Source organism: Coregonus clupeaformis, chromosome 8, assembly GCF_020615455.1.
Source record: "Coregonus clupeaformis isolate EN_2021a chromosome 8, ASM2061545v1, whole genome shotgun sequence".
Classification (NCBI taxonomy): Eukaryota; Metazoa; Chordata; class Actinopteri; order Salmoniformes; family Salmonidae; genus Coregonus; species Coregonus clupeaformis.
Window position 1 is genome coordinate 12,548,360 of NC_059199.1, and position 20,984 is coordinate 12,569,343.

At 42.5% G+C, this 20,984-nt stretch overlaps 1 protein-coding gene across 1 annotated transcript in view; it reads right to left on the reverse strand.

The window, feature by feature from the left end:
• LOC121572704 (protein Dok-7-like) overlaps positions 1 to 20,984 on the reverse strand; it is a 48,560-nt gene that overhangs the window by 14,896 nt on the left and 12,680 nt on the right. Inside the window, exons 4-10 of the mRNA XM_041884725.2 lie at positions 19,878 to 20,078; positions 15,643 to 15,762; positions 10,011 to 10,115; positions 8,678 to 9,495; positions 6,139 to 6,187; positions 4,007 to 4,089; positions 2,781 to 2,850 (exon numbers count right to left, since the gene is read on the reverse strand). Coding sequence (XP_041740659.2) covers positions 2,781 to 2,850; positions 4,007 to 4,089; positions 6,139 to 6,187; positions 8,678 to 9,495; positions 10,011 to 10,115; positions 15,643 to 15,762; positions 19,878 to 20,078 — 1,446 coding nt within the window. The remainder of the gene's footprint in view (positions 1 to 2,780; positions 2,851 to 4,006; positions 4,090 to 6,138; positions 6,188 to 8,677; positions 9,496 to 10,010; positions 10,116 to 15,642; positions 15,763 to 19,877; positions 20,079 to 20,984) is intronic.

Here is a 20,984-nt window from a genome sequence, read left to right on the forward strand (position 1 = left end):
GTTGAATTTAATCATGGTAGGTAAATTCAACATAAGTAGAGGATTTAGAAGCGAACTAATAAAAACGTTATCTATAGCATTTACTCAATACAACCGTGTTAGATGTACCTAACTCTATTTAGTAGTAATCTATATTCGATCATTAATATTTACTCAATTCAGTTTCGTCGAACCGGTTTACATAACTGGGTCAAGTAAATCCAACACTTCATTTTTTTGAGTGCATGGGAGGATTTACATCACTTTTTCCTGTAAAGTCAGCTAGCTTGATTTAGGATCTAAAAGCACCAGATACTGTACAAATGTTTCACAATTACAACTATAGGATTAAACGTTCTCCCTATTAGCACACACAGTGTTTGACACAAGCCTCTGTTTCGTTTAGCTTCTCTCGAGAGTGAAACTACAGCATCCCTCATACATACTGATACAGTACCTAAAACTCAATGTTAGTGGACTAGCGTCCTGTCCAATGGGGTGTAATTGTACATCAAGCTGCCTCACACTACAGAAGCAGGAGATAGGCTCCTGCCCTATTGGCTCAGAAAAGGCTACCTACTTCTACAGTGATTCCATTCCTTCATTCCATTTTAATCCTTCAAAATGGCGGCATTGGCCCCCTAACCAGCTAAGCACCAACAGTGTCAGGGCAATATATCTCCAAAGTAATTGAGAAGCCATTAGAGACTGGCAGAGTCTCTGCTGGTCTGTCCTTTGGCATCGTCTGAGAGGACTGAAGCCTAATTGATCAGACATGAACCGGCCCTCGCAATCACAGCAGGCCGTAATGGCAGCCCATTACGACGGTGGGCATGCACACAGCTTCAGAAGCCGGGACCTTTTAGCCTTCGTTCAAACAGAGTAAGCCCAGCAGGGGGGCAGCCATTTTGGCAGACAGCTCTTTGTGGAGCAGCACCGCTCTGTGGATTCTCTTTGGAAGGTTGGCTGCTTCGGCTTGTAGAACAGAGTGCCAATGGTCGGCGCCAATGATCTAAGCAGGGGCTCTATGCTGCTACTCTGGTGGTAAGGAATTTGTTTAATCAAGCCCAGGTGAGAGGTTATGTTTTCACAGAAGTTCTGTAAGTTTGTTTTTAATAAGGAGCTGAGGGTGGCTAGTTTTGAGAAGTTCAGGGAATTTTATGGCACAAGATGTTGGATATTTTTTTTAAAGTACAGTCGCTAGGGAGCTAATGCTTTCGTAAGGTAAACAACACTGTCCCCAGTGCTCATGACCGAAGACCTGTCCTAGAGAGTGCTATGTGTTCTAAAGGGAGTTCCAGCATGCCTGAGGGGCACTAACTACTAACTAATGTTATGGCTTCAACAGGAGGAGGGTGGCAAGGTGACATGGGAACTGAAGTCAGTTGTGGGAGGCAAATGGTGGTGGAATGAGTGATGGGTGTGGTGCCACTGTGTGACAGCGGTGAGGAGAGTTCCAGAACAGGTGTGTAAAGGACTGAGGGGACATTTTAGGGAGTGGGCGGCCTAAGTGACCAGAGTGCCCCTGACGACTGTCCCTTCACCTCACATCACGGCCAACACTCTGTCATGTACACTTCACTGCCTGGACTTCCCTTGCGGAAATGTTGTATGCGGACACTGCAACAGTAGAGTGTGAGAGTGTGTTCTCACAGCTGTAGCACAATAATGTGTGCTCATTATGCAACATGAGTTATATACAAAGGCAGAATGAAGCGCTCAGCCATTTTCGAACACACAGAGGTAATAATAGACATGGAAGCAGAGACCGAAGCCTGAGAAGTGTACAGCGTGTAAAACAACAGGACAAAACAAGTTTTGACTCACTGTACTGTACAATAGTTCATTTGAGTTGGCGGCGCAAAAAGCTAGTCTGACACAGGCACTACTGTGCATTCATCTACTATTCTGTAATACTATTTATTTTTTCACATGAAAACAATGAAAGGTTAATAGAACTTGATGATTCATTACATCAGATGCTAGTTAAGGCCAGAGCCATATATTTAGAGAGTTAGGCCAAGTTTTAGAATTTGTAATACTGTTCTAATTCTAGACATTTAGTTATGTAGCATTGTTCCCCATGTCATGTTAATGGGGAGATAGCATGGCTGCTATAGAATGTTGAAGTGTCATGTAAATGCATCATAATGCAGAAACCGCATTAGCCCAACTCTCTAAATACACTGCTCAGGTTAAGGAACTCTAGGTGTTCTAAAGTGTGCACCTCTTCAAATGAAGTGTTCCCTGTCAGGCACTAGAGTCTATTACCTTTGGTCAATTTCACAGAGCACTCTAGGTGTCACAGACCTGTCTGTACCTCTTCATCGCCCTCTCTAACCCCTACATCTGGTGCCTGTCTCAATCCACCAGGATGCTGTTTGTCTGTCTGTCTGCCTTTCCAGATGGTCAACATGTCATTTCACACACTCTGAGCAGCAGGGTGATCCACTTTAATGATCCACTTTAATGGAGAGAGAGCACAGGAAGTTCTGGAGATGGAAAGGTGAAGTTCAGAGAACTTGCCTCCGATTGACAAATGAGAATTGAGAAGTTACCTCAGTTGACCTGAGGAGTTGATGGCCTAGAACCGAAACCCCGAATTTTCAGTTGAGAAAGATAAACAACAATAAACTGCTCATCAGTCAGAGGCAACTTAAGGGCAACCTTTGAAGATGTTTTGACTGACTCTGTATTCAAACACAAACTGTAACATCAATGACAAACCTCATTATTTTGCTCTCTCCACGCTCATTTCCTGCTATTGTGGGTCGGAACACTGGAACATTAAATGCACTCACCTTCAGTCTCATGAAGGAACCGTTGTTGTCCACAACTGCCCATCAGCTCACACTTGCTTTTCTCCTCTGGCTGAAAGACACAGTACACGGTAAGTAACATGCTGGTTCAGAAGGGGTGGCTTAAGTCAAGCCTGAGGGTGTAGTTAATTACAAAATAATTCAGTCCAACTTGAATAAAAATATATATTTCAACAGCAGACCAAAACCCAGACTTAAAGCTAATCTCTACTCAACAGTTCACGGGAGGCATTCGAGTTAGATTTAGAATTGACTATTTGGAGTGTAATGAAATCTTACAGGCTTGTCTACCTAATCTGAAAGGAGCATTTAGATTGATGTGTCTCTTGTTCTTATTGAGGCTTATTCATGCCTGTTCTTCTGAATCCGTTGTTCCGGGGTTTTTGCTACAGTCCGTGGTGTGAAAACATGATGGAAAAGTGCAGCCTCATTGCTTCCTGTCAGACTGAAGCGTAAGAGACCCTGACTTAGGTAGTAGAGCTGTTACACAATGCGTTCTGTCTGTTCTGCTCCAAAGCTGCCAAACACTGTGTTACACTGACTCGCTTTGCACACATACTCCTCACAAAAATAACTGTAATTTATTTGAATGAACTGTTCTTAAAGATGCACTGTCAAACTTTTATATAATTTCAGCCAGTATTTTGAACGTGGTGCTCATGAGCCAAAATGAGTCCCCATTTTTTGTGTACTACATCATCCAATTGTGTACTACGTCATCCATTTTATCTGATATGTTACAAATGTAGCAATTCGTATAATATCATAAGAATTTTTTCAATTTGTGTGATATGTTCCGAATGCAATTTGTGCAATATGTTACACATTTCTTGTGCTTAAGATCCCAGAGTGTATCTTTAAGATGAGAAGGACTGTCACTTAAGACCACCATTGTGTATAAGAGCAGTACTGACATATCACATAAACATTGTTGACATTCATCAATCCACTCATGTTAAATACCAGGGTCACAAGGAAATGGCAAATGGCAAATGTCTGGATAAATTATAAAAAATCTATAAACAACCCAAAGTGTTATAAGTAACTATGTGATATTTTGTAATCTTTGCTCTTACTTTCTCTAAAAATACAGTATTTCTCTTTTTTTCCATAGACATTAAGTTTGGACCATAGTAATAAAAACGAATTAAACATGTGAGCGTGATGATCGTAAGAGGAGTGAGGAATCCCATTCATAAGCCCCCTACCTCTGAATTCTTCTCCAACGCCCGGCTATCCATGGTCTCATACTCAACTTTGCGCCTCTCCTCCTTACTCTTCAGCTTCTTGTCTGGTGGCAAGAGGAAAACAAAGTGTGTTTGAGATGAGATGTGCAACAACACAACAGACTCCTGTTACACTGCAGTAAAGCCTGTGAGGAAAATATCCTTATATCATGTTTTCCTTTTCCTCTACTACAGATGTAGGATCTTAATTTGAGCCAGTCTGCTACAGCAGGAAAATAATCCTGCAGCAACAGGAAATGTGAATTATTACATGCATTATAATTAATGGACATTTTTGTAGGGGTTGATACATTTTTCGTAAGGGAAAATCAAGTCTGAAATTTCAAAGTGGAAATTACAAACTTCAGAAGCCTTTTTAAACCTCAAATACACTACACGTTTTACACTACACATTTTACATTTCCTGCAACAGGGTGATCAAATGAAGATCCTATATCTGTACATGCTGTGAACTAATGCAGCCGAAGAAGCGGTGTCTCTCAGTGCCCAAACACGTAACCTGTCTGATCCTAGGATGGGAAACGATTGGGGACGACGATTGCAGGGGATACATTAATCATCGTCTTACAAGACCACAACATGTCAGAAGACAGGATATACTTCAGCATTACATTGTCTGGAACTCCCTAGTGTGGTTGGGATAAGTGCTGTATTACTCATGGGGATGGCTCTGTTACGAGCACAGCAGCCAACACAGTGGCCCTGATCTAATTTCCAGTACAAATGGAAACCTCCACAAAACCACATTGTCTAAATAACAGTCAGAGTAATGCTATACAATCTGGGGTCATGCTGGACAAATATGACAATGGTCTATTTAGTTAGTAATTTTCTTGTTTACCATCACAGTAATGTAAAATGATATTGCTTCTTATAACATTCTGTTTCATCCTGCAGCAACTGGTTGACATTCTCTGCATCTCTCCCAACCGTCAAAGCAGCTCAATCTCAAAATCAATACAGCATGAAGAAACATAGAGAGGCATTGACAGCTTGCAGAGGGAGGAGAAATAGTCCACGAAATACAGAGAAGAAAGGATCTTTAGTCAAAGAGAACAGGGAAAGAAGAGAAGAGAAGAAACGGAGAGAGGAATCCATGAAGGAAGAGGCTGGCTTTGTCTGTTAGCATGGAGTTCAGTCCATAAAGACCTTCAACGGACACTGAATTACCTTTCACCTCCACACATGGAAGGCCTCCAGCTTGTAGTTTAGGGTCCAGCAGTTGCACTTCAATGGGCTTCTCTTCGTTAGGTGTCCCTTCACAGTCCACACTGTTCTCCAAGCAAGGCCCAGAGGGTAGTGGCTGTCCAAAACATACACCACTGTGGTGAATCTGACCAACCTGTAGGACAACGCTGTTCCCGGGCAACGCTGGTGTCACCCTAGGGGGCAGATGGCACTCCTCTCCTTTCTTGCACTTGAAGCAGTTTTCGTAAATGATAGTCCCCTTGTCTTCCCCCTTGTGCCCTTGTCGTGCCGAGTTCAGATCACACAGATCTGCAGGTGGTAACAGGTTTTTGGGATCTAAGCTCACGTCTCAAAGCAGAGGCCGTTGACTCATACAGATTCAGTGTGTTTGTCTTTTTACCTGGCTCTCCGGTTGTGCCGCGGTAGCCTAATAGATCAGCTGAGAGGTCGGCTAATTTCCCCTTGCCTTTCTTCTGTAGAGCTGCTGGTTCCTCATTCCTCCTCTTCAGCTTCTCAGAGTTGTGATTGGTCACTGAGGCAGGTGAGGCCGTGGTCTCTGTAGTCTTCCTCAGTGCGTCGGAAGAGCTGCTGGTGGGTCTGAATGGACACTTATCAATACTTTCACCTGCTGATTGTTAAAAATGGAAGGTCCTGAGGCAATTGCCAATCCTCAGTCCATAGGTTCTGTGCTTGCAGCTTAACGCATATCTAGTTATACAGGTTACGCAATCTGCACATCGGTTTAATAATTCATGGGATTCATTAATAAGAACAAACTACTTATCTAAACATGCTGCAAAGTAAACACAGGTCTGAAAATAAATTAACGCTTGGACAGGGATATTAAAGGCATATCATGGCATCGGGGTGCATACACACGCACCAACCCAGTGGAGCAGACTTACCTGGTATGGCTGGCATTGCCGAGCCCGCTGTGTAGGAGAGCGGGTTCCCCTGTGACAAGATGAGGAAAGAGAAAATCTTCAATAATTCAGATTAAATGAAACCGTGTCTGCCGGTAAAGTTCCTTTCACACAATATTATTTTCTCTTTTTGTGCCAGTCTTTCAGATAATATAACTAGGGCATTGTCTTTTGGTAAAAACATTAGAGCCACTATGGCTTGTTCGCATAGAGTTACAATGACTTATTGGAACCTAAGGGCGCTTAAGGGTCTTTGTTTTCCTAGCTGAGGTTGAGTATTACAACCGTGTTGATAGATGTGCACCCACACAATGCTTTATCCAATAGGACCGGTGCTGGGGAGCTAACAGAGGAATTGTTGCACTGTAAGGCTGGACCTTTACGGCACTCATGGGGAATATCTTTCAAAGTGACCGAAGGCTACACTAAAGACAAGTCTGAGGAAACAACAGAACTATCCCTTTTTTGTTTTCTACAGAGGTCATCAGAAATAAACCTTGATAAATTTGCCTCTCCAACCAATTTGGGATTATTCATATCTAAATGCACCACCAGCAGAGGGAGCTCTAGGTTTACAAGATCAATAAAGTCACATATACGGGGTAGAAAAAAACATTAACATCATTTGAAGTTGTTTCATCAGCGAGTGAAACAGAACCCCTTTGACCAAAGAAGAGCACTTTGTTTTAAGATGTTTGAAATTCTGATGGTCTGAATTAGTCTTCATGAATTTTATTTTTAATATAATCAAAAGCACTGCTTAAGAAAATATGTTATTTCTATGAACAAAAAAATGACTACAATCAGCTATTCTATTCGACAGAGAATGTTTTCTGAAAATATTTTTATCTAATCAAAAGTCTCATACTCAGTGTATGAATAATACCTCTTTCCAAGTATATAAGCATGAGGTTTTACGTTGTGAATCACTTGTAAACGAGATTAATCTTCAAAGATCAAACTGAAGGGCTATCCTTTCTTATGGTTCCATAACAAGCCAAGACAGTGGAAGAAAAAAACTTTGTAAGAGAAGAAGTCAAAATCAATTTCCTGCACTCGAATGACCTCAAAGAGAGAGAAGATGGTCAATACAGCCGTTTTTATCTCAATATCAATCATTTCTGGGTAACAATTAAGTACCTTACTGTGGTTGATTTCAATTAAAATGGTCAAAAAGAAACAAAAATTGCTTCTTAGCAAAGAGCAATTTCTCAAGCAATAATTATGCTAGGATTGTGTCTGGGAGTAGTCCAAGTAGGGAGGGTTTTGGAACTCTCTTTCTTATTGGTCTATTAACTAATTTACCATCTGGTGATTTCACCAGACAGGCTAAAATTCCATCCCACCAAAAACAAACTGAAATTTCAGGTCTTCAAACAGCTCTTACAGTAAAAGGGAATTATGATCATTTTCACAATTTTACAGTATTTCCCAACCTCATAGTGTTGAAATATATACTGACTGCACTGGGCCTGTAAAAAGCCCAAGACAACCCAGACTGATAGTACAAACTCAAGATGGAGGCCCATTTAGAAGAGCAGTAACTATGGTGACACAGAGGTACTTATAAACACACTTTACACAGAGATGGGAGTGTGTAATAGACTAAGAACAACATCTACGCACAGAAGAGCATTTCCTGACCTTATTGAGTGAGAGGACAGTTGATATCTCAAATAGCTAGTAGAGCCCCTCCTGTTCCCCCCTGCAGTAGAGGCCGGGGGGTGTCATAAAGGTACCTCAGTGAGGTGGGTACGTGGTACTCATGTCCTGGCGCAGGGGGGCATGTACAGGGGAAGCTACTCTGAAAATATAGTTTACCAAGCTACCTATTACTTCACACTGGAAGAAGTTAAGCTACACTAAATTACCCCTAAGAAAAATATAGTTTACTTAACTAAAGTTACTTTGAAAAAGTAGTTCACTACATCCAAACTACTTCGTGAAAAATTATCACACTACTCCCCAACACTGAGTAGAGCGCACACCTTGCTAGACAGACAGGCAGCAAGATTGTTAATGTTCCAACACCAATTGCTGTGAAATCGATTTCACACAAAGGGTAATGTATTGATAGCTATAGATGACAACAGATGATACCAAGATGACAAGGGTTTAATCAAACAAGCTGTTATAAAGTCTAATCGAACGCCGCTGACAGTATTGAGGTACTTTGGTAGTTGGTACTCATGAGAAAAACAAAGCAACTCTGAAGAAACTAAACATTTTGTCTCAAACTGTGTCAATTTAATGATAATGAAAGTGAGACGAACCAGTGGAATACAGTCAATTGGATGAAAATAAACGTGTTTTTCTTTTTTTTATCAAAGGGCACACGTTACATCCATAGATTAATAAAAGTGACCAGGGGAGCATCTCAATTGCATCTCCTTGATTCCTTGTGTCTTCTCCCCTCACCTCCTTCTCAAAACGCATTGGAGTAGAGTTCCTCCAATAGGTTTTGAGAAGGAAGCGAGAGAGGGCACAGGGAATAAAGGAGATTCACCCCAGCTCTCTGTACCTTGAATCCTCCACAGGTGGGGCAGATAGTGAGGAGGGTTTTGGAGGAAGTGAGTTGGGAACTACTGCAGACCTGACAGGACTCTGGGTGTTGACTGTCACTAGGGGGCGCCACCCTGCTCTTACTCTCCTCAGAGTGGCTCTGCAGGAGCTCTGTGGTGGAGCGCCTGGCAACAGTGTCCGAGCGACCCCCAGGAGAAGCATCTTTCTCCCCCTGTGTTGACTCACATGATGGGGGTGATTGGGGTGAACTGGCTGCCTGGTCCTTAGGTGTTGTGGAGGTCTCCTGCTCCCTGGCCCCTCCTGTTCCCCCCTGCAGTAGAGTCCGGGGGGTGTCATAGAGGTACCTGAGTGAGGTGGGTACCTGGTACTCATGTCCTGGCGCAGGGGGGCATGTACAGGGTGCCAGGTCTAGAGACAGGTGAGGGGGCAGGCTGAGCAGGGAGCCAAAGTCCCCCCCCCCAGGGTCAATGTCCAGGCTACCCGCGTAGGAGGAGAAACTCCCAGAGTAGGAGGAGTGGCTTCCTGTGGCAATACCGCTGTCGGACGAGCTCTGGCGACCAATCTCCTGCAGCTGCCGGGACCGAGGGTTCTTGGCTACTGCACGGGCTCCACCCACCTGGCTGGCGGACAGTTTCTCCTTGGCCTGTAACTGGACAATGATGGTCTCTGTGGGGGCGGAGCTTTTTGTGACGGACTCAGTCCAAACGGCCAGCTGGCTGCCGATGCTGGAGTCTGATTGGCTGGTGTCGGAGGTGTCAGAGGAGCCTGTAATGCTGCGGTCGTCTACCACCACAGACCGACCATACGTGGAGGAGGCTGCCAAATAAACATAAGAAACACATGATTTATTCTATAAAAACAAAACTATTACTTATATACCGTATCTACACAGGCACATTGAGGCACTACATCAATAAAACATAACATCAGATTATCCAAGAAGTCTCGTCAGTCTCTTGTCTGACTGGTATTCACAGCCATAATACTCACAATAAATCAACAACATAATTAATATGACGCTATAGAAACGTACTTTTAGAAGGTTACTTTAAAGCAACAATCACCATTACTGGGCAATGTATAATTTTCCATGGATTAGTCATGGAGAAAAATAACACTAACACTAGTTCACGTTCCATATGTTAGAGTGGTGTTACTTCCTGAAGTTTGTTTAAAGTGAAAGAAAGTGAGGTCTGTTTATGAAATGAAAGGTTGTGGTTTTCCTAGTGCTGTCGAGGGAAGATAAATGGTGGCGTGGCAGTGAAGACTGGTGGAGACCTTAAATTGGAGGAAGGTCACACTGTAATAGAATAAACGTAGAGGTACTGCACCTGTGCTGCTCTGGTGAGACAGCATACTGAGGCGTTTCTCCAGCTCCTGGGCCTCATGGTTCACCCTCTCCTCAGAGTAGGCCTGGCTAGCGACAGCGTTGGGGTCTGTCGGGAGTGAAACACACAACAGTATTCATTTTACCTGTATTTTACCAGGAGTCAACAGTCAACAACAATACGTAGTATCAATTACACACTAATGCAATGATGAACTGAGCTGCAGGACAGGAAAGAAACTGCTTAGTTTTTTCAGATTTTTCACCTAGTCCGCTCGGGGATTAGAACCAGCGACCTTTCGGTTACTGGCACAACGCTCTTAACCACTAAGCTACCTGCGGCCATGAGGCCGTTGGTGATTTTAAAACAGCAATAGAGTTCAATGGCTGTGATGAGAGAAAAGTGAGGATGGATTAACAACATTGTAGTGACTCCACAATAAAGAGAAAAGTAGAATCAAAATATACAGAATCAAAATATTAAAAACATGCATCATCCCCAGCTTCCAATTGGCTCATTCATCGCCCTTCCTCTCCCCTGTCACTATTCCCCAGGTCGTTGCTGTAAATGAGAATGTGTTCTCAGTCAACTTACCTGGTAAAATAAGGGTAAAATAAAATAAAAAAGAAATGCGACATACATAGAACATACAGGCACTGAAGTAATACTGCAAAAAAACATTGCAAAGGAAGACACTTTTTGGCCTAAATGTAAAGCCTTATGTTTGGGGCCAATCCAGCACAGCACATCACTGAGTAACTGCCTCCTTATTTTCAAGCATGGTGACAGCTGCATCATTGTATGGGCATGCTTGACATCGGCAAAGACTAGGGAGTTTTTCAGCAGAAAAATAAATGGAATGGAGCTAAGCACAGCCAACATCCTAGAGGAAAACCTTCTTCAGTCTGCTTTACACCAGACACTGGGAGAGGATTTCACCTTTCAGTAGGACAATAACCTACAACACAAATCCAAGAAGTCTCACAGCTGTAATCACTGCCAAAGGGGTTTCTAACTTGTATTTACATTTTAGTCATTTAGCAGACGCTCTTATCCAGAGCGACTTACAGTTAGTGCATACATTATTTTTTTTCATACCCCCTGCGGGAATCGAACCCACAACCCTGAGCTACATCCCTGCCGGCCATTCCCTCCCCTACGCGACGCTGGGCCAATTGCACGCCGCCCCATGGGTCTCCCGGTCGCAGCCGGCTACGACAGAGCCTGGATTCGAACCAGGATCTCTAGTGGCACAGCTACCACTGCGATGCAGTGCCTTAGACCACTGCGCCACTCGGGAGACTCGGGGGTGTGAATACTTATCTAATCAAGGTATATTAGTGTTTTATTTTTCTTCCACTTTGATGTTACTGAGTATTTTGTGTAAATTGTTGACAAAAAATGACAATTAAATCCATTTGAATCTCACTTTGTAACACAATAAAATGTGAAGAAATCCAAGGGGGGGGGGGGTAGTCTTTCTACAGGCACTGCAGGACTATTTTAACCTGATTTTAACACTGAAAAGGCTTTTTCTAAATTAAATTAAAATATCCATGTGACATTGTTACATATACCATGACATTTCAAGTTATGAATTTAATATAACAACAAACTTTTGAATGTAGTTTTTATGACGTGATGGTGCGCTTCATAAAAGGACCTGTAGCCTTCACGTGTGTAGCTTGTGGTTTATGTTGGCCAGTCAAAGCAGCAAAGAGGCTCAATGTAAGTGGAGTGAGAGTTCACTAATGCAATGCGAGATTTAATACAATTCTGGAATTAAAAGTTTGCGAAATGAGAAGGAGTACGCTACAACGAGCAACCAATAGGTAGGCTGTTGTTTTATCTGAATGGGGTTGGTGAGAAAGCGCAGCATGTGACCTCAATTAGCCTAGCTAAGAACACTGATTTCTCTCTCTCTCCCTCCATCTGCTCGCAACACACACCGCCCCATATAACCTCCCCAGGTGCAGCTGCAGCAATAGAGTGCCAACTTCTCCCTCTCGCAGCATTGCTTCTCCCTCTCTAGGCTACATTTACATTAACATTTGAGTCGTTTAGCAGACACTCTTATCCAGAGCGACTTACAGTTAGTGCATTCATCTTAAGATAGCTGGGTGGGACAACCACATATCAGTCATAGTAAGTAAATTGTTCCTCAATAAAATAGCTGTCAAAGCTAGTAAGGGGGTCAAAAAAGTCAAAGTACGAGTGTAAGTTCACGAAAGGGGGGATTGAGAAGGGGATGCGAGGCGGGGTGCTGTGAGATTATTTAAGATACTCTTTGAAGAGGTAAGGTTTCAGTTTTTTTCGGAAGATGGGCAGGGACTCTGCTGTCTTAGCTTCAGGGGGAAGCTGGTTCCACCATTGGGTTGCCAGGACAGAGAAGAGCTTGGACTAGGCTGAGTAGTTCAGGCTACTCCAGTCAAGGCAGGCACTGTTATATGGGATGATCAATAACATTGTGGCTGCTACAATTTAGCTAGTCTTGGCTGTAGCCGAGTTGCCTTGGCATCTCTCTCTCTCCCTCCATCTGCTCGCAACACACACCGCCCCATATAACCTCCCCAGGTGCAGCTGCAGCAATAGAGTGCCAACTTCTCCCTCTCGCAGCATTGCTCAGGTTAAAAAAAATAAGTTACAAAAAACACATGTATTTCGAATATCTGGATATCTGACAAAAATTATACTATTCGAATGGTGAAATTATTTCAAACCCCCATCCTTAATCAGTAGACGGGGTCGTGGTCAGTAGGAAGAAAACGGTTTGAAACTGAGTAAAACAGAAAGGTATTACCTGAACGTACTCAATAAGAACACTGATTTCTGTTTTCCGTTGCAAAACGTTTCGCTACGGTGTGCCCTACTGAACACCCAGTACTGAGAATGAGACGACCTCAAATGCTAGCGCTCTCGTTTTACTGTCACGTCACCCTCCGTCTGCGAGGGTGAAAACACCAGGCCTTTAGAGGGCTCACAGAGAACAGAGTCACAGGGGAACACCTTGCTGTTTGTGCAACACCACGTGTTTATTCATAGCACTGCTTGCCACATGGCCTCTGTGGTACGTGTAATGGAGATGGTGTGGCTACAGATTGTTAGTACTGCGCCCAGGATCTAATGTAAGTTACCTTAGTCCAAACCCAAGATGAGCTGTTATTGCTAAGTTACATTGATTTCCTGGTCAACCCATCTTTTTTAAAGGGTGCTTCCCAAGGTTCATTGTCATTTTGATTGTGCAAGTAGAGTGTAAAATGACATACAAATGGCAAAGGACCTTTCACAAGAATTTCAATCTGTTATCTAGCTGTTAACGAATGGACAGTAATCAACTGGTTGTAATAGCTGACATCTGCTTCAGCTTCTTGTTAACAATCGTGTTCCCTTGCACGAGAAGGGACAGTGGTGTTTACAGGAGACTAGACACACAGACAGAGAGATAGTGTGTGTGAGAGAGAGAGGGAGAGATAGAGGGCAGAACAAGAGGAAATGTTGAACAAGAGAGAAAAAGCAAGAGAGAGAGAAGAGAGAATATCAAGAGAGAGAGCAATTACTCAAGAAAGAGGGGAAGAGAGAGATGGGGGAAGAAAAAGATTGAAAGAGAGAGAGAGAGAGAGAGAGAGAGAGAGACTGTATAGATATATAATATGACATTTGAAATGTCTTTATTCTTTTGGAACTTCTGAGTGTAATGTTTACTGTTAATATTTATTGTTTATTTCACTTTTGTTTACTATCTACTTCACTTACGTTGGCAATGTTAACATACGTTTCCCATGCCAATAAAGCCCTTAAATTGAAATGTAATTGAGAGAGAGAGAGGAACAGAGTGTACACAGGGTGTGTGTGTGAGAGAGAGGCACCAAGTGTGTGATGGTGGGGGGGGTACAGGGGACACAGGAATCATGGGGATGAGGTTACACACATGCTCAGAGTGATTAGAAGGGTTTGTTGCGCTCTGCTTGTGTGAACTGTGACTTTGACCCTCCCGCTCTCCCTCTGACATCGTCTCCTGCTATTTATTCTACTACGCACTACAATAATATTAGATTAGTTCAAGGCCTGATTGGGCGAGGAGATGTGTGAAACCAGGAATACCCACACAGCAAATTTACCAGTGTTACCTAGTGTTGATTTTTCAGTGTAACATTTCTAGGGTTGATTCATGTGTTAAATTAACTCTGTAAGTGTTAAATTAACACTCATTGGTGTAAAATAACCCCAGTGTTGGTGTTAATAACCAGTGTTAAACCAAAACCACACCCATCATTAACATATTTCCCATTATACTCTATTGCAGATGATTTTTAGAATTGTTTGTTTCAATATCTATGTTTTTGCATGCATATTGATTGATTAATCCATCTTATGCTACTCAAATATAAATAACATACATTCTTCTAAACTAATCCAATCTGTTACTTGGACTTATTGCACCTGTTACTGAAATGGTTGTTCCAGTTAAGATGGCTTAGGTAGTCTAAAATCATAGTGTATCCCAACCCGGCAGTCATTCTGAATGCAGGTTGCGGATGAATAAAAATTCCAAATGTTGGATATCCCCACTCTGGCTGTATTCCAATAGGAATTACACATCACTTTGCAAGCCAGCATAATGTGACTTGCAGGCCTGATGATGGCCTGTAAACCATGAGTTTCAGGCCACTGTATTAGGGTGAAGCTAGACCCTCAAAATAAGGCCTTATGAAATGCCTGTTGTATTATGTTAAATAATTTAATTTGAATGATAACATATTTGTTTAGGATCTCACTTGGTGAAGGCCACAGGACTGAAAATGGATGAATGCAACAACCATGTCTCTGTCACTAACAAATACAGTCATGCGTGGTAACTCTACTATTCACTTGAAAGGCAAGACACTCTGGGAAATATAAAAAAATAAGGCTTTACACTAAGCAGTGTGTTAATTTAACACTGAAAAGTGTGGACCCATATAGACACTGGACCTAGTTTAACACTCTCTGTGTTGATTTAACACGGGATAATTTGTCACAGCTGCAGACCTGTACTAATTACAGTTAGTACAGTGGTTATCCTATTATATATATATAAGGTGGCCCCGTTGTATATGCTCCTTAAGGTACAGTGGTTATCAGATTATATTCACTAATATTACAGTCTGTACCCAGCTAATCAAATGATGTATAAAACAGCTGTCAGTCATAATTCTGTTGGATCAGAGTACATTGGATGGAATCCATGCGACTCAGTGTAACACACTCTGGAAGTGGCTGCATTCCAGAAAGCACATGGTGTGGGCCACTTTAATAGCGAGGATAAATCCCACCTAAATTATGTCTCGAAGAACACTTGTTTTGATTAAGATGGCAAGTGTTCGATGTAAGTGTTTGCCAACTCAGAAGGCGAAAAGGCAATGGATAATATACCTCTACATAACTTACCTCAGAATGACCACAAGGATACATTGAGGATACATTTCATCCATCCCCATTTAAATTGCCCAGTAATTGGATAAAAATACCCCCAGCTCCCATATGTCCTGTACTGTAAATTCGCCACCCTGGTCTGTATGTGCTTGTTTGAGCAAGCCGTATATCTAGCCATGACAACCTTCATACCTACGCATCAGTAAACACCTTTGGTACTGACCTGGCAGGACTGGCCGCAGTCCAAAAGGGCCTCTGCTAGGGGAGATGCCTCTGACGATGCAGTCGAACAGAAAGCTGATCTGCTCTCCCTCCATGGACGATAGGAAGAAGACTCCAGCCCCTGAAGGAAACACACACAGTCCAACAGCTTAATGTCACATTCCACTCTTTAGATTGTAGTGAATGTTTCCCCACACACGTCTGGGTCAATTATAAATGGATGGAAGTAGAGTACAGTGATACATCTTTGTACTGGCCAGTTGGCTCACAAGCATAGCAATTGCTAGCACCCATTAATTTTGTTTGCAGACTGAATGGACATAATTCTGGATTGTCACCCAGTCAATTGTTGTCCATTTCAACTTAGCCAGATAGTGAAATAAGAGCAACCTTGAACTTTCATAGATATAAAAAAAAATGCTGAGGTTAGACCCACTACATTCCAGAATATGTAAATAAGCTAAGGCTAAATAAAGCCTCACACAGCACAAATCAACGGTCAAAAAACGAAATCTCTGATATACAGCTCCGGTCACTCAAAATGTCAAATTTGAAGTGTAAAGGTGGTATAGGTTGAGAGGGTGTTAAGGTTAACGGGTCAGGAGTTCTCTTGCCCTCCCCGCTAACAACCAAGTCTGCTAACCATCACCCCCAAGCATTAGACACACCAGGGAGGTCACCAAGAGGGTCCTTCTGTCACCTGGTCCTGAGACCACCCACCACAGTGCTGCCCCCTGTCACATTCTTTATGAACACTGTAAATTATTCTCAAGTCAGATTGTTAACTAACCTTTTGAATTAGCCATTTTACTCAGAACAGGATGATAGATGACAACAGATGACTGCAGACAGGAGATATTGTAACATGCTTCTTGAGTCCCCCTCAGTGTAGACATCTGAGTGGTTTTAGCTGCTAACCTCTGACCTCTTCTTAGTGTCGGCCCTTAGAAAGGAGCTCTGCGCTGCTCTGCAAAGCGCAAGAAGTATGAATGCCCTGACTTCTGCAGAGGCCGTATCACCGTAAATGCTGCACGGCCAATGCAGATATCGGATTGACCATGCAGCGGCTTTTAAGGGGAAAGTAATCAGATTACGTTACTGAGTTTGGGTAATCCAAAAGTTATGTTACTAATTACAGTTTTGGACAGGTAACTAGTAACTGTAATGGATTACATTTAGAAAGGAACCTACCCAGCACTGAATGAGCACTGAGTAACTAGTCACTGTAACGGATTACATTTAGAAAGGAACCTACCCAGCACTGAATGAGCACTGAGTAACTAGTCACTGTAACGGATTACATTTAGAAAGGAACCTACCCAGCACTAAATGAGCACTGAGTAACTAGTCTCTGTAACAGATTGCATTTAGAAAGGAACCTAGCCAACCCTGGCCATTATCTGACACCAGCACCAGGAGATGAATGCACTGAATGAGCACTGAGTCATATAGGAACACACTTATTACTGTTCGTCTGCGTTCAGACGACCTTGTCTCTGCTCTTTAAAAGCATTATAAAAGCCCTGTATTCCTCAATGGAAGGATCCTTGGTTTTGAGGTAGTATCTTTGGTCAGCTGCTGTCCAATGCAGGTATCATCGTTTTAGCAGAGATTAAAATGTAGGGTGATTCTACAGACTTTGAACAGACGTTAGCTTCCAGCTACATAAAAAGCAGTAAGAATATTTATTTTCTCATTATACTGTAGCTTTGCTACCCATCCCCGTTCCCATCGTCATAACATGGCTTTGAAATGTCTCCGTTTTTATATTTGACAACCCTGGGAGTTGTTATAGACAGACTTTGAGTCTTAGAGAAAGTCTACATGGGAAAGACTGAAGAGGCCAGTTCACCACCAGACACCATGCAGCAACATTACCCCCCAGCCAGAGGTCCAGTAACACTGTCGCCCCACTTCTCCATCTGCTGTGGATAAACTGTGCTGCGACAACGTATCTCTGGAATGCGTGCCCTTCAAGACACATAAACATTCAGACGTGCCCATGTATAGATCCCATGTACACACACGCACACACACACATTTTTCCCGTCTTTGAAAAAGGGATGTGCTTTCCTTTTTTTTATGACGCATGGATTGGAAAACTCTCCCCGATGTGACCTTCCTGATATTAAGTTGCGCCTCTCGCCGTAGATTGAATGGAGCTAAATAAATCACGGATCACATACTGGAGTCTCGTGTTTCCAGTGGGTCGTGTGTATTAATATTACTCTGATGTCTTCAGCTATGCGGCGTACTTTGCGTTCCTGTCTGTGTCCACTACAGGCGTTGACACGCGTCCATTCCACCTTTAACGGTTTAGTGTCTAGTCCAGGATGTAAACTGCAAAATACCATACCGCAATCACATACACATGTTACGGCCATGGAAATAAACATTAACGCACTCTCTGCTCAAGTATGACTTCATTTACTTTATATTTAGAGATGAGGTTTTGCTGGACCAAGGCTAACTGAGATTGGATTTCTATTCAAAGCTTGCAAGCTTTGTGAAACAAAATCAGCCACGACAACAAGTCCTTTATTTCATGTTGCCTACCCAAGTTACAAAATCAGATGTTTACACGTCTGATCCATCTTGCCTGACGACCAAACTGAATTCTTCAACTGCTCTATGTTCACTACATACTTCAGTCTGAGACTGCCATCGTTGAAGTCATTTGTGGTGACCTCAAAATGAGGGTTGTTGTACAAAACAAAGTCATTAGTTATTGGATCATCTCTAACCAATCAGAGTATCAAAGCCAATAACTAATTTTCAAAGGCTGCTTTACCCATGTGTTCTGGCTGTGGTCCAACCTATCGGTTTCTGGGACAGACGGTCTAGAATGGATTTCCATTCTAGAAATCGTTGGGGAGGTACTCAGATCCAGACTCTTTGCGGAGAAGAAACTAACGTCTGTGGGCGTGGCATAGTGTTTGGCCGGAGCAATGATCCATCATCCTTTAGAACATGATACTCCATAAACACAAAGAGCCATTTTTATGATTCTGTATCTTGTCAAACACCATTGATCATATTTAATGTAAGTCTGGCCCCAAGGATGAGTCAGAAAAATTCAGAAACATCCAGCAACTCTGTTTATCACTCTCAGTAGTCATAGTCTCGACTCAAATGTTCTCCGCCTGAATGATGCCATCTGGCACTCTGTTCCAACAGGGTAGACTACTCAGAGAGAAAAAACCCAGGAAAGTGTAATGATCTAAATCCACTAAATGCCAAACTCATCTTTCATTCTCTCAATGAAAAACTTAAAAAAGTCCCAAAGGTGAGATAAATCACAGAAACATGTAAATTAGACCAACTTGTAGAGTGATACAAGAGGCTGAAAGCACATGCCAACATATACTGCATGTGAACATGAAACACATTTTGTAAACAGTGGTACTGAAGTCTAGTAACCAAAGTAAGAGAAAAATAAAACGAGACAAAAGCTTGGATATGTTGTTTGAATTAACTTCTGTAATTGTCCACTCAATAAAATCAAGTTTAGTCCCAAAGGTCACCATAAATAATAGCCATCATATACAGGTAACTGACAAAATAAAGGAAACACTTGAGTAAATGTGGGATACAAAGTATATTGAAAGCAGGTGCTGCCACACAGGTGTGGTTCCTGGTAATTAAGAAATTAACATCCCATCATGCTTAGGGTCATGTATAAAAAGTGTTTTCCACCACCATCAACAAAACACCAAATGATGGAATTTCTCGAATGGTGTCGCATCCCTCCAATAGAATCTATGCCAAGGCGCATTGAAGCTGTTCTGGCGGCTAGTGGTGGCCGAATGCCCTATTAAGATATTCCTTTATTTTGGCAGTTACCTGTATAACCCACAGAAAATTCCTCAATGCCACATTCACCTTGAATTTGAGTCTATCAAAGATCAACTGTGGGGGATGATTTCCTGTTGTTATGTACGGTTATGTACTGTATTGGGTTAGTATTCTTATGACCAAGCAGATACAGACGCTTTATTAGTTCCATGATACTTAATCAGATCATATAGTCATAGAAGTTTGTTTCAGTTCATTTAAAAAACGCTCCAAGACTAATCTTATAGGTCATTGGGCTTAGATTTAAAGGATCCACCTGCTAAAGCCTAATGTCAAACTGGAAAGCACCAATGACAACGCCATTCTTCTTTTCCGTGACACAATATGAGAGCACAATGGTTAGTAGCCGTAGTGCAACAACAGCGACGTCAATCAACTCACAGTAGCCGCAGCGCGTTCCCCCCTCAAAGACGAAGCCGTTTGGTACAGGCCCATATCTGCGCAGGTCCAGGAGGTTCCACTGGCCGATGATAACGGGGAAAATGTCCCTGACCAGGACCAGTAGGTTGTTACACAAGTGAAGGGTCGCAGGCCCGCTCTCCAACATGGTGCCTGGTAAGATACCAACGCTAAACCTGTGGACTGGACAGAGAAGAAGAGAAGTTAAAAAACAGTATAACAAAAGACAATAGAAACAAATTATTGATTTAATATAAACATATCACTCCCTCGACACAAACAATTGTTTTAGTTGTAGCCAATAACTGAAAAAGAGATAGAAAACACTATTTCATCCTAAACATTATTGCTCCAGTTTGGCTTTGATTTAACTCTATAGTAAAAAATAAAGGAAAACAGCTGAGTGCATTGAGAGTGAGAACAGTAAGCTGAACTAAGAACAGAGTAGAGCTCAGATCTGAAGCCCAAATGTAATCAATCAGAACTTGTCACAAACACCAATGTAATTGACTCAATATTTTTGCTAATGAGCAACACAAGAGGAACAGCAGGCATGGTCAGGGTAGGAACGTGTGTTGTCTTTTTATCTGTTTTATAAGTGTTTAAGTGTGTGTGTGCATGTCTGCATGCGTGCGTGTGTGCGTGTGTGGACTTTTGAGTGTTTTGTGTATGTAAATTTTAAGCGTTTGAGAAACAGTGTGTGAGTATGTGTACAGGTGGGAGTTCCTCGATACCAAACAGGAACTACATTAAATACATGACTGATACCGCTGAGTAAACTCTGTTAGATGAGAGATTGATGGCGCCGAAGATGAGAAAATGTCAGCCAGTCCTGGTGTGTCATCGCTCAGTTTGAGAGAGATTCATGGAGTGTCATAAATCACAACAAAAGCGCTGGCACACAGCGGCACTCAGCTACGGGCTGGCAGGTGACATTTCTGCGTGTCTGGCCACAAGTCAGCAAGATGGAGGGCTGAGCACATCCCCATTCACATCGACGGGGCTGTAGTGGAGCGGGTCGAGAGCTTCAAATTCCTCGGTGTCCACGTCACTAAGGATCTATCATGGTCCACACACACCAACACAGTC